General features: G+C 49.0%; 1 protein-coding gene across 1 annotated transcript in view; it reads left to right on the plus strand.

Moving 5' to 3' along the window:
* The window catches only part of FBN3 (fibrillin 3), a 101,495-nt gene that overhangs the window by 37,701 nt on the left and 49,516 nt on the right, over positions 1–14,278 (plus strand). The window contains exons 13-25 of the mRNA XM_036767837.1: positions 694–969; positions 1,426–1,479; positions 2,240–2,365; positions 3,286–3,411; positions 4,405–4,524; positions 4,667–4,804; positions 5,641–5,691; positions 6,351–6,476; positions 7,167–7,391; positions 7,502–7,627; positions 8,674–8,802; positions 13,720–13,845; positions 13,940–14,065. Coding sequence (XP_036623732.1) covers positions 694–969; positions 1,426–1,479; positions 2,240–2,365; positions 3,286–3,411; positions 4,405–4,524; positions 4,667–4,804; positions 5,641–5,691; positions 6,351–6,476; positions 7,167–7,391; positions 7,502–7,627; positions 8,674–8,802; positions 13,720–13,845; positions 13,940–14,065 — 1,749 coding nt within the window. The remainder of the gene's footprint in view (positions 1–693; positions 970–1,425; positions 1,480–2,239; positions 2,366–3,285; positions 3,412–4,404; positions 4,525–4,666; positions 4,805–5,640; positions 5,692–6,350; positions 6,477–7,166; positions 7,392–7,501; positions 7,628–8,673; positions 8,803–13,719; positions 13,846–13,939; positions 14,066–14,278) is intronic.

Below are 14,278 nucleotides of genomic sequence, written 5' to 3' on the forward strand. Positions count from 1 at the left end.
AGAAGGAGGGGAGATATGGAAGGGTCAAAATAGAAAAAAGATGGTGGGGACATGGGAGGAAAGAAGGACAGGGAAGTGAGAAGGAATTAGGAAACAGAAGGAATCAGGAGAAGAGGGAGATAGTGGGGAAGGAGAGGAAGGAGGGGAATTAGAGTGGAAGGGACAGGGCAGGAAAGACAGAAAAGGAGGAGAGATGTGGAGGGGCCAAAATAGAATGAAGATGGTGGGAACATGGGAGAAGGACAGGGCAGGGAGGAAGGACAAGGAGGGGAGAGATGGAGGGGACAAAAGAGGAATGAAGATGGTGAACATGGTAAAGAGGAGGAAGAGGGAAGGAAGAAGGAAGTGAAGGGGGAATGAGAAGGGGAGGATAGCGGTGAGGAAGGGGAGTAGGCAGAATGAATGGAGCAGGGGATGGGAAGGAGGAGGAATAAAGATGGTGGAGACATGGAGAGAGGAGGGATGGGGAAGGGAAGAGGCACAGAGTGGGAGCAGAGCAGGTGGGGGTGCTTGGGCATTGCTCCTGAGTCAGCTTCACCCTACTCCATCTTGCCCTTCTTCTGGCCTGAGCCCCAGTCCTGAGCCTCTCTGCCTTTCTCCTTCTCTTTTCCTCTCTTAGTTGGCCCTGCATCATGTAACCACAAGGGAAGTGTCCCAACTGCCAGCCCTCATTGCCCTCTCCTTTCCCTACAGACATTGATGAGTGTGAGACGCCCGGCATCTGTATGAATGGCTGGTGTATCAACACGGAAGGCTCCTTCCGCTGCGAGTGTGTGGGGGGCCTGGCCATCGGAGCAGATGGCCGGGTCTGTGTGGACACTCATATGCGAAGCACTTGCTATGGGGCCATCAAGAAAGGCACCTGCGCGCGGCCATTTCCTGGGGCTGTCACCAAGTCCGAATGCTGTTGCACCAGCCCTGACCATGGTTTCGGCGAGCCCTGCCAGCCCTGCCCAGCAAAGAACTCTGGTCAGACCCTGCCTTCTCTGCCCTCATGCCCCATGCTATCTCTAGTGTCCTCAGTGGCCAGCCCTGGCCCTGGCCCCAGCTCCAAGGTCCTCAGGGGCTGACATCGATTTGGGTTCTGAGAACTTGGTTGCTCCTGGAACCATCTATGGCTCCTGAGGCCCTGGGGTGGGGTGGCTTTCTCCCATATGGGCAAAACTCTCTAGGAGGGGGAACTTTGATGGGGGTGCTTTTTGCTGGAAGGCTCATTCATAGGGGAGTTTGCTCTTCTGGAGACAGTCATTCCCCTAGGGAAGTCACTTCCTAGAGCCTTCTCCAAGGGCTGCTCACTCTCTGACACTCACTCGACTCAGGGAGTAGAGAAAGAAGAGAGGTGATTTTTATAGGCCCACGGTCAGTACTTTGGGCTAGAACCAAGGTCCCTGCCCCTGTTCCCTTTTTTCCTCTTCTCTTCTCCAGATGAATTCCAGGCTCTCTGCAGTAGTGGCCTTGGCATAACAGCAGATGGCAGAGGTAAGTGCTGGCTGCCCAGGAACCTCAGAGTTGAGGGTGGATAGAATTTATAAGGAAAGGAATTGTGGTCCTGCCTGGATATGGTCTAGACCAGGCAGAGTGGCTGAAAAATCCTGAAGTGGAGCCAGGGAGGGATGATAGAAAGGGCCTCGGATCTTTTCCTTTATTGGATCACAGGGAGATACTGTTAGTAAGAACAGGCTACAGCTGCTGCCAAATCCTTCTTCCCTGCACTAAATGTGCAAAATTCCCGAATTTGAAACTTGAAAGGAAATGAAATCTTAAATGTGAACCTAGTCTTTCACTTTCTCACAGACCACAAGTACAAACACACCCAATGGCTTTTCCATAGAGCTGTTTTCTCACCTAAGTGTTGTAGAATTGCTGAAGGAAGGGAGGAAGAAATATTAGGTTTAGGTCCAAAAATTTGACTTTGTCACTGATCTTGTAGAACCCTAGGTGAATGACTCTTGGGGGCTAAAAATCACAAAATGATGAAGTTGCCTGAGGGTAAGGACTGAGAAAGTCATCTAACCTCTTCTTTTTTCCAAAGAGGAGGAAAATAGTTGTTAACCCTTAAGGTGTTCTAGGAGTATTAGCTACCATTATTAGTTTTCTGTTAGTTCTCACTCAAGACTCAGGGGAGAAAGGGGGATATTATGGCCAATCTGCTAAGTGTGGAGGTAGAAGGGTAGGGGTGGGGGGCTCAAGCAGCTTCCCAGAGAGATGTAAAATTGCTTCCTTTGTTTTGCCACCCCAGATATCAATGAGTGTGCCTTGAACCCTGACATCTGCCCCAATGGTGTATGTGAGAACCTTCGGGGCAGCTACCGATGCATCTGCCACCTGGGCTATGAGGCTGATCCTCCCGGCAAGGAATGTGTGGGTATGTATAAGTCTGAGCAGGCACTACTCTGCAACCCCATCCTTCATACCACTCCATTCTTTGTCCTCCTATCTCCCCATTCTTCTTTTCTTCTGTTAACCTTCCTCCTCATTTTGATATCCTCTTGTTCTGTCCCATTCTCTTCATCCTTCTGTGTCCCTTTCCCTCCCCCTCCATTTTTCCAGCCCTCAACCCCTATTTCTCCTCCTATTCTTCTCTTTCTCTCACATTCCCCTTAACCTTAATTGTCCCATCCCCCAGTCTTCTTCCTCTACACCCTCTTCACCCTCCATCCCTCTTTCCCCACACCCCATTATCTTATTGTACCCACCCGACTTTCCTTGCTTACTACCATTTCTCTCTCTCTCTCTCTCTCTCTCTCTCTCTCTCTCTCTCTCTCTCTCTCTCTCTTTCTGTCTCTGTCTCTCTGTCTCTCTCTATCCCTCTGTCTTTCTTTCTGTCTCTGACTCTGTCTCTCAGTCTCTCTATCTCTGTCTCTGTGTCTGTCTGTCTGTCTGTCTCTCTCTCTCACACACACACACACACACGCACACACACTTCCCTATCCCATTGTCCTTCTATCATTCTGTCTTCCTGTCTATCACCCTCCTATCCCCCATTCTCTTCTTCTTATATCAGTCCTGCTTACCGCATGCAAACATCTCACCAGCCCCATCCCCCGTTGAGCTCTGCTTCTCTGGTGGACCCAGAGCATTCACCCAGACCAGGGTTAGAGAAAGGCCAAAGACTGGACTGGCCAGAGCTGAAAGAAGAGCTGGGAACCAGAGGGGATGGTCAGGAGTCATCCCCATCCCTAGAAGCTGTGCCTTTCTAATTCCATATCAAATGCTAGGGAGAGGGAGGGGTTCTTTTCTCATCCTCCTGTGCTATCCCTGTAAACCTCATGATTTCCTCCCCAGATGTGGATGAGTGTGCCCTGAACCGCCTCCTTTGTGATAACGGGCTGTGTCGGAACACCCCTGGTAGTTACACGTGTACCTGCCCCACAGGTTTCATCTTCAAGACTGAAACAGACTCCTGCGAAGGTGCGTGGCCATGCTCCCTTCACACACACAGTAGCTACACACATACATACACACACACACACACACACACACACACACACACACACACACCCCTATCCTCAGCTGTGTGCATTTACTAGTAGAGTCTCAGGGCTGAGAGGAGTTCAGAGGAGTTTCTAGCTCAATCTCATTAACAGAGAATGCCCTTTACCACAGTCTTGACAAGTGGCCAGCTAGCCACTGCCTGGCTGACCAGTCCAGTGGTGGGAGCCCCTACCCCAAAGACCACCCATTCTGCTCTAGGACAGCTCGATTCTCCTGACATCAAGCCAGAATCCTCCTGTCTTTGACTTTTACCCTCTGTTCCTAGTTCTGCTCTCTGGGCCCAAGCAAAACAAATCAAATCCCTCTTCCACGGGAAGGTCCTTCTGGATAGACAACTGGGTATGGGGTCAGGGATACCTGAGTTCAAATCCGACCTCAGACCTTTATAAGCTGTGTGACCCTGACCAAATTATTTAACCCCATGGACTCATCACAGAAATAAAGGGGTTAGACTCAGTGGCCTCCGAGGTCCTTTCCAGTTCTGAGTATAGAGTCCTATGAACATATGGTCTCTGGAGACAGCTATCATGTGGCCCCAGAGCTTTCTCTTCTCATTAATCTTGACTAGTTCCTTTGACCCATCTTCAATAAAATGATCTCGAGGTCCTTCATGACCATGGCCCCTCCTCCTCTGTGCAAGCACAAGCACACACACAGAAATACACGTGAACTCTCATGTACCCTTACACGCTCAGAGCTTCACACTCATGTACATGTACACATTTGCACAAACACATGTGACCCTGTACCCACTAGTCTCATACTGCTGCCGAGTGAGGATGAGCTTCCTTTGAGCACCCTGGGGAAGAGGCTGGGGCCGTGGCCAGGGTCTACAAGGGTTCTCTTGGGGCAGAGGAGCTTCCCCGATCCCCGGGGTTGTACCCAGGGCCCAATTTTCTCTTCCCACAGATATTGATGAGTGCCTATCCAATCCATGTGTGAACGGGCTATGCCGTAACCACGCAGGGTCCTTTGCCTGTGAGTGTTCCCCAGGCAGCCGGTTGGACCCTGCTGGCAACGTCTGTGTGGGTGAGCACTACTGACCTCCTCCCTTGATGGAATATCCATCCATCTGCCCATCTTCCAAACCCATGTGGGCCATGGATGAAGGAGCCCCAGTGATAGCTCCAGACCCCACCCCTGCTCCATTAATTCCATCTCTGCCCCACAGACAGCATGAAAGGCACATGCTGGCTCCAGATTCAGGATGGCCGTTGTGAAGCCAACATCAATGGTGCCACGCTGAGGTCTGAGTGCTGTGCCACCCTGGGAGCTGCCTGGGGCAGCCCCTGCCAACTCTGTGAGACAGGTAAGTGGTAGGTCCAAAACAGCGGGGAGGGATGAAGACCAGGGAGCTGACTATAGGGGCTGGAGAAGAGACTCAGAAGCAAGGGTGAGCAGAGGTTCAGTACATGGGAAAACTTCCTATCGGTGAGAGCAATCCAAGCATGTAATGGTTGTCTACCTCTCCATCACTCAAGCTCTCCAAGCCGAAGCTGGAAAGTCATTTTGTTGTCAATGATGTTATAGATCAGACTCCTGCTTAGCTTGGGCTGGGTGGCCCCTTCAGTACCTTCCAAACCTAAGAGGTTTTGACTCTTTGTTCTGGGGCCAAGGCCAGTCCTGATGTTACCACAGGGGCCTTCATAGTAGTGAACCCTCATCAGGCCATATTCATCACATTGAGACTTGAGGTGTGAGGCTTTCCCAGGGCTGGCCAAGGTTGGTGAGCCCAGGGCCAAAGGGCTGCCTGAGAGGTCTGAGGAGCCTGAGAGGGAGATGAGGGAGATGGGGAGAGTGTCAGGCTGCAAAGTGACCCAGCTTTACCACTCCCTGCCTCGATTAACTTTTGCCACATCCCTTCCCTTCTCTGGGACAGTTTCTTGCTCAGTAAAATGAGGGAATTGAACCAGATGATGTTCAGTTTCTTTTCAGTTTCAAATCCTCTGATCCTCTGACTGCCAGGGAAATGTTCCTTCCCACTGACCTAGTATTCTCTGAGGACCATATCTCTGTGGAGGGGGTGGGGCATGAGGGTCAGATGGAAGAAGAGTTTGCTGCTTTGGAGATCACATCAGGGCCAACCAGCTTGGGGGACGGGGGAGCAGAAGCCAGCAGAATCAATCCCTTTCCTTCTCCTCCCAGACCCAGCCTGTTCCCGAGGATTTGCTCGTATGAAAGGCCTCACCTGTGAAGGTAACTCTCCCTTGTCCCTCCCCTCTTCGCACCCTAATCCCAAGGCAGGCAGGAAGACCAGCCCCTTCCTAAGGCTGGGGGCCATGAATCCCAGGCCCTGCTGTGCATCACCTTCCCTTCTTCCTTCCGCTCCATCCTAGCTCTGTGACCCTGGGTAAGTAGCTACCCTTCTCTGATCTTCTGTTTTCTTGTCATAAGAAGAGGATACTATTCACCCTACCTTCCTCTCTGGGATTGTTATGAGGAAAGCATTTTGTAAGCCATGAAACAGTAGAGAAAGGCAGTCCTTTATTCTCTTTGTAGTAGGCCACAGTCCCTAAGGTGCTCACCTCCAGATTATATCCCCTGGGCTGAAGGCAGAAGTCCCCCGTCCCTTCTTCACTTACTCTCCTGCTACAGTGGGCTTTCCCTTGTCCTCTCATCCCCATCGTCAGGGCACTATTATCACATCTTCTTACAAAAGAAAACCTGTGCTTCCCCAGACAGGGAGCTGGACCTCGACCAGATCACCCAAACCTGCCTTCCTGCCCCAAGTTTAGCCTCAGATTTTTTTAGGTACCCACAGCACTCACCTCCATCCCCCAGGCCTTCCTGGTCCTCTTTTACCCCCCTCCACCCTCAACTCTCCCCTTCTCTTGTCTCTCTTGCCCCATCTGCAGATGTGAATGAGTGTGAGGTCTTCCCTGGTGTCTGCCCCAATGGACGTTGCCTCAACACCGCTGGCTCCTTCCGCTGCGAGTGTCCTGAGGGCCTGACCCTGGACAGCACAGGGAGAGTGTGTGTGGGTGAGTGAGGATGCCACTTCTGCTTGGTCCTTCAAGACATGGGCTCGCTCCCCAGACCCAAGAAGGGACATCCCAGGGGTCATAGGAATGCTTACCCATCCCGGAATCTTTCACAAGTCCTCAGTATCTTTAGGGATCGAGATAGAGATCTAATGGGCATTTTTATTCCTTGACTTCTAACTGTTCCTAGACTATACCTTAGTTCTGATCTTACAAATGAACCTTGATTTGAATATTCCATCCAGGAAATATGTATTAGGTGCCCACTGTATACAAGGTCCTTTATAGGCTCAGGAAAGCAGTCAGTGAATGAGTTTTTATTAAGCTCAGTAAGCAAAAATAAATGTTAGCTTTTGTACCTCATCCTGAAGCTCAAATTCTGCTAGCAATTCGCATCATTTCGATGAATACTTATTGAGTGCCTAAGATGTGTGAGGCCCTGTCGTCAGGGTTTAGGGCACAAAGATGACTAAGACATGGTCTCAGATGTACACTGGCTGTGTATGTGGGGGTGAGTGGGGGTGGTGGGTATATAGGTGGGTGTGGGTAGGAGGATGATAAGGGAGGGCACAACAGGGTAGAGGGCTATGTTGACGTAGAGCAATTCCAGATGGCAGGAAGGTGATGATGCCCACCTTGGACCAGATGTGCCTCACAGTGACCCCTTTTCTTCCCCCTCACCTTGGGCAGATGTGAGGGTAGAGCAGTGTTTCCTGAAGTGGGATGAAGACGAATGCCTTGCCCCGCTGTCGGGAAAATATCGGATGGACATGTGCTGCTGCTCAGTGGGGGCTGCCTGGGGTGCAGACTGTGAGGCATGCCCAGAACCTGGCTCCCCAGAATTCGCCCTCATCTGCCCTCGGGGCCCTGGCTTTGCCAGCAGGGATTTCCTTTCTGGCAGGCCTTTCTACAAAGGTGAGAAGACTCAGGACAAGGCTCCAGTAAAGGGGAAGGAGATTCTCTCTGAGGGACAAAGTGTGACTTCTCCCATTTTCTCCTCCTTCCCTTCCCCAACAACACACCAGATGTGAATGAATGCAAGGCCTTCCCCGGCCTCTGCACCCATGGCTCATGCAGGAACACGGTGGGCAGCTTCCGCTGCGTGTGTGGCAATGGCTTCGCCCTCGATGCTCAGGAGAGGAACTGCACAGGTATGTTTCTGGCAGCTCTGTCCTCAGAGGCCATGCCCCAAAGGAGGACATCAAAACAATTCACAGGGATTTGCATCTGGTTTATGTAGCTGCCTCCCAGACACTGACCAGTTATCTCCTCTCCTCTGACACAGACCAGAATTTCTTCTCTGCGACCTTGGCCAGTGTCTCATCTCCCCTGGATTTTTGGCCAATATCTGCTGTCCCCCAAATGCTGATATCTCCTTTCCCCAGATATCAACTAATATCTTCTCTCTCATCCAAACGCTGAGCGGTGTTTCTTCTCCCTAAATTGATAACCTGTGTGTCCTGTGTCTCCTATCCCCTGATTCCCATGTCCCTGTCCCTTTGACCTTAACCAGTGTCCTCTCTCCCCAAACTCTAAACACTATTATCTAGTCTCTGACACTGACTAGTGGTTTCTGCACCTTGAGAAATCTCTTCTCCTCAGACACAATGACCAGTGTCTCCTCTCTTCTTGGCTTTCACAAAACCCTCTTCCCTAATATTGACCTGCATGTCCTCTCTGCAATCACTAACCAGGATTTTTTTATTCTCTGGCACTGACTAGTGTATTGTTCCCTATATACCTTGAGCAATATCTCCTCACTCCTGACAGTAACTAGTCTTTTCTCCCCAGACACTGACCTCCTCTACCTCCCCCATTACCAGTGACACCTCCATGACCAGTATCTTCTCTCTCTTTCTCTACAATGACCAGTATTTCTTCCCCAATGACTAGTGCTTCCTCTCCCTCCCCAATGACCAGTGACATTCCCATAACCAGTATCTCAATGACCAGCGACACTCCCACAACCAGTGTCTCCTCTCTCTCACCCCAATGACCCGTGACACTCCTATAACCAGTGTCTCCTCTCTCTCCCCAATGACCAGTGACACTCCCACAACCAGTATCTCCTCTCTCACCCCAATGACCCGTGACACTCCCATAACCAATGTCTCCTTTCCCTCCCCAATGACCAGTGACAGCCCCTGGCCAGTGTCTCCTCTCCCCCTCCAATGACTACTGCTTCCTCTCTTCCCAGATATCGATGAGTGCCGAATTTCCCCCGACCTCTGTGGCCACGGAACCTGTGTCAACACTCTGGGCAGCTTTGAGTGCGAATGCTTCCAGGGTTATGAAAGTGGCTTTATGATGATGAAGAACTGCATGGGTATGCTGGGGTCAAGGGAAGAGATCTAACGTCTTATCCTGAGATTTCTCATCATGGTTTGAAAGATGAGTCCAAAAATCTACAAAAATCTGACCAGAGCAGAGGGTGTGTGAAGTCTTAAAACACTCCTGGAAAGTTAGACTGGTTAATGGCTACCTGAGGTTGCTGTCTTTTCCATCACCTCTGAGACCATCACCTGAGCCTTGGGGGAACCTCTTCTTTGTGCAGCTAGATTGTGTCATGGATAGAGTGAGTATGAAGCCTGGAGTCAGGAACACCTGGGTTTAAACCCTGCTTCAGACACTTGTTAGCTGTGTGACCCTGGTTAAATCACTTAAATGCTCTCTGCCTCAGTTTCCTCATCTGTAAAGTGGGAATGATAATGATAGCACCCACCTCCCAGCATTGTTGTGAGGGCCAAGTGAGATAACTTATGTAAAGGGCTTTGTAAACTTGAAGACCCTATGGAAATGTTTGTTATTATATTAATTATTTTGCAGTTGCAGTTCTTGGGCTTTTTTTCTCTTCTACCCCCACCCTCCTCATAGTGAGTCACTTGCAGCATCACACCCAAGCCAACTGCTTAAAATGCATCTCTTTGACATATTTGTGAAGAATCTCAGGGCGCAAGCTTGACACGGATTGGCAAAGTGCAGAAACACTCCATTGGTACACAGTCTAGCCCAGTCCAACTTTAGAAATGTCCCCTTTAGAGACACCTCCCTAGTGGCAGGCATCTTTGCCCAGTTCCTGGAGTCCAGCTCCAGCCCATCCAGCCATTTGCTTGGATCCCTGGGAAGTTGACTTTAGGATTATGGGATCATAGAATTCACGGACAAAAGGAACCTCAGTAGGGACGTACAATCCAACCCTCTCATTTTACAGGTGAGGAAACTATCAATGCAAGTCAGTTCCTTCTCTGTAACTTACAGCTTTAGCACATTGCCTGGGAGCACTGAGAGGGTCAGGGACTTGTACAGGGTCATACAACCTGTCTCCGTCAAAGGGAGGATTTGAACTCATATCTTTCCAGCATCAAGGATAGCTCTTTATCCACTATGCCCCTCATACTGACAAATTATTATTATTATTACCTACTTATTATTACTATATTATTATAATAATAACCAGATGTGAAGTCAGGAGACTTGAGTTCTAAACCATTTTGCCAGAAATAGCTGTGTGTTCTTGGGAATATACTTAACCTTTCTGAGCATCTGTTTCTTCATCTGCAAAATAATGGAGTTTGTCAGTTGGGTTTTGCTCCAACTTTTCTTTGATGATGGTGGTGGTGATGGTGGTGATGATGATGGTGATGATGATGACGATGGTAGTGATGATGATAATGATGTTGGTGGTGGTGGTGGTGATGATGATGGTGGTGGTGATGATGGTGGTGATGATGATAATTAGCATTTACATAGCTCTTTAAGGTTTGCAAAGTGCTTTGCATATGTTATCTCATTTGATCCTCCCAACAACCCTAGGAGGTAGGTGCTATTATTACCCTCAGATTGGGAAACTGAGGCAAACAGGTCAAATGACTTGCCCAGGGTCACATAGCCAGTAAGTGTCTAAGGCAGAATTTGAACTTAATTCTTAATTCTTCTTAATTCTTCCTGACAAGTCCAGCACTGGGGTGCCACCTAGCTGTTATAAGGGAGGATTCCATGATGGTGGTAAGGTATCTGGGGAAATGATTCTGATTTTTTTAAAATGGCATACATTATAAACAAGTTGGTAATTGGGGGTGGGGTGTAAATAAAAGTTTCATAGATTTAGAGCTGGCAGGGGCCTCAGAGGTCATCTGGTCCAACCCTCTCATTTTATGTTGAGAAGACTGAGGCCACAGGTCACAGGGGTAATCAGTGGCAGAGCTGGGTCTTGAACCCTGGTCCTCCAAATCTGAATTCAGCAATTTACTCTAATACAGTGCCTCAGCTGAGGAAGACAGTCAAAGATGGTCTCTAAGATCCCTTTCATTTCTAAATCTATAATCCTGTTCTCTTTTGACTACAGAAAAAGGCACAGCCACCTCATCTGTAAAATGGTTATAGTAATTCCAGTCCTATGGATAGGAAGGCTCTTCGTGAACTTTAAAGGGCTTTAGAAGTAGGAGCTGTCATTTTCATTGTTAGCATCTTTACCTGGGGGCTTATCATCAGTCTATGCCCGAGTTAGTTAGTCCTCACCTCCAGCGGCTAAGGTGCCAGCATCTACGAGCTGCCTCTCGTCTCAGACCACTGGCTCTGTAACCAAAGAAGCCATCCCCTAAGAGCCCTAGGGTGCCTCCTGGGGGGAGACAGAGAGGTCTCCTTCTTTCCCTTCCTACCTCCCAAATGCTGGCATTAACGTGTGCCCCCCAAAAGCATCCCACTCATACTCACACAGAGCAGAATGGGGTGTCTCAGAAGGTCATTCATTCCCCCACCATCATCCTGGACAAACGCTTGTTGAGGCCATTGCAGAGAGAATTTCTGATCCAGTTGGGGTGAGACTCAGTTCCCAACTCTGAGTTTCTGTGATTCTGATGCAGCGAAAAGAGTTGCATTTGGAGTCAGGAGACAGGATCCAACAACAGCTTTGCTGCTAATTAACTGTGTGACCTTGGACAAGTTTGTTCCCCCCTGTTGACCTTGGTTTCCCTATCTGCAAAATGGAAATAATAATGCTGGATATTACAGATTTTGAGATGGAAGGTCATCTAGTGCACTCACCCACTCCATTTTACAGAAGAGAAAACTGAGACTCAGAGAGCACAATAAAGCCTGTACCTGCTTCCTCCTCTAGATGGTCATCGTGAGGTTCAAGTGAGCGGTGTGTGCGCTCGAAGGGCTTTGTAAACTCTGAGGCGCCGTGGGAATGTCTGTTATTACTGTTAGTAATGTTAGCACGAATCATTATAATCCCTCGTGCCTTCCTGGTCCCTGCTCTGCCTCCCAAGGTGACAACTTCTTAATTCCACTGGAGGAAGACACCGTATCAATTTAAAATTACATAGAAACGGGAGTAATTATTGGTTTTTTTTATCCTCATCCCTTATTCCTTCCAAGAAAGTCCTCCTCACCGTGGCCCCGCAGCCAATCAATTGCCTCACCCTATTGATTCTCTCTCCGCTTTCCTTGTACCTGCCCCCTTCTCTTCCTTCACGAAGCCACCGCCCTTGTTCAGGCCCTCATCGTCTCTGACCCAGGCTGTCATAGCAGCCTCCTGATTGGTCTTCTTGCTTCCGGTTTCTTTTCTCTGCATTCTATCTTTCACGAAGGTGCCAAGTTGATATTCCTAAAGCACGGTTCTGACTGTGTCATTGTCCTACTCAAGAAGCTTCCACGGCTCGTTATGCCACTAGGAGCAAATCCAAGCTCTCCTGTTTGGTATTTTAAGCCCTCTGCAATCAGGCTCCAACCTCTCTTTGCAGACTGATTTTACATTATTACATCCCTTCCTGGTCTCTCTATTCCAACTAAACTGGAATGTTCCATTTGGCTAAAAAGTAGAATGTGTGAAAGTGAGTAATGTACAGTAAGCTTTGCAACGTAGGCTGGAGCCAGCCCCGAAAGCAGCCAGAGGGTCAATTTGATTGGGACACAGAGTTCGTGAAAGAAAATAAGATGAAATAAGACAGGAAACAGAGATTTACAAAGCACTTTCTCATAGCATTCCTATGAGGTAGGTGGTACAAACATTATCTTCATTTCACAGATGAGAGAACAAGCTTAGAGTAGGAAGTGCATTCCAAGGTCACACAGTTAATGCCTTGGCTCAGAATTTCACAGAATGGTTGAATTGGAAGTGACTTTAGAGATAATCCAGCAGAGAAGGGAGAGAGAGAGACAGAGACAGAGACAGAAACAGAGAGACAGAGACAGGCACATAGAGAGACAGAGACAGACACACACAAAGAGACAGAGAGAGGAGTGAGAAGAGAGAGTGAGAGATGACGAGAGAGATGGAGAAAGAGAAGAAAGAAAAAAGAGAGGAAAGAGATGAGGGAGAGAGGAGAGGAGAGAAGGCATGAAGAGAGGAGAGAAAAGAAGAGAAGACAAAGGAAGAGGAGAGGTGAACAGAGAGGTAGAGAAAGAGAAGAAAGAAAAAAGAAAAGAAACAGTTGGGGAAAGAGGAGGGATGAAGAGAGGAGAGAAAAGAAAAGAAGACAAAGAAAAGAGATGATATAGAAGAGAGGAGAGAAGAGAAGAGGGAACAAAAGAGAGATGAGATAAAAGAAAGGAGAGAGGAGAGGTGAAGAGAGAAAAGAGAGGAGAGCAAAAAGAGAAGAAAGAGAGAAAAGAGGAGAAATGAAGGTTAAGAGAGAGAAGAAAGAGAAGAGAGATGAGAGAAGAGAGGAAGCAGAGGTGAAGAGAGAGGAGAGCGAAGAGAGGTGAGAGGAGAGGAGAGGTGAATAGAGAAAGAAGTGAGAGAGGAGAGAAGAAAGAGAAGAGAGGAGAGGGAAGAGAGAGGAAGGAGGGAGAGGGAATGGGAGGAGAAAGAAAGAGAGATTTATAACCCTTTAAAATTTGCAAACGACTTTACAATAATTATCTCATTTGATCCTCACAACCCTGAGAGGTAGGTACTATTATCATCCCCATTTTGCATTTAAGGAAACAGAGGCCGAGAGAGGTTAAGTGACTACCCCAGAGTCACACAGCTAGGATGTGCCTGAGACAGGATTTGAACTCGACACTTTCTGGCTCCAAGCCCCCACGCCACCTTGTACAAGCCCCTATTATTACAGACAAGGAAATAAGTCTCCAGGGAGGGAAGGCCCTTTGTCATTTAACCCAAAGGAATGTCTCAGATGGGATTGGGAGTGGGGTGCAGGTACATTGAGGCAGGGGGCGGACCTGGCATCCTATAAATGCCTGTTTGCAGACAGCCACCCACTCTGCCCCTGACTAAGTCTGCTTCTCCTTCCAGACATTGATGAGTGTGCTCAGGACCCATTGCTCTGCAGAGGAGGGACCTGCGTCAACAGTGATGGCAGCTATCATTGTCTGTGTCCTCCTGGCCATGAGCTGTCAGTTGATGGCAATGCTTGTGAGGGTGAGTGGCCTGACCAAGACATGGGCAGGGGGTTGGGGAAAGAGGCCTTTGCTCCCTGCCCTGGCACCCCAGCTGTTGGTTGCTCCTTTCTTAGATGTGAATGAGTGCTCCCTCCGAGACAACCTGTGTCGGCATGGGCGCTGCGTGAACGTCATTGGCACCTACCAGTGTGCCTGCGACACTGGCTTCCAGTCTACCCTGGACCGACAGGGCTGTATAGGTGAGGCTATCTCCTGAGCCCGAAGACTCAGGACCCAGGCAGAGATCATCTACCCTCTGCCCTACATATGACAGGACTGTGCCCCAACCACCATCCCTGCCTCGGTCAATCCTCGTCCCATCTCTGTCTTCATCCTTAGCTCAGTCTTTCCCTCATCTCTGACTGTCTCTGTTCCATTCCTATCATCATATACCTTATTTTTTCAGTTTACCC

This window comes from Trichosurus vulpecula, chromosome 1, assembly GCF_011100635.1.
Source record: "Trichosurus vulpecula isolate mTriVul1 chromosome 1, mTriVul1.pri, whole genome shotgun sequence".
Taxonomy (NCBI): domain Eukaryota; kingdom Metazoa; phylum Chordata; class Mammalia; order Diprotodontia; family Phalangeridae; genus Trichosurus; species Trichosurus vulpecula.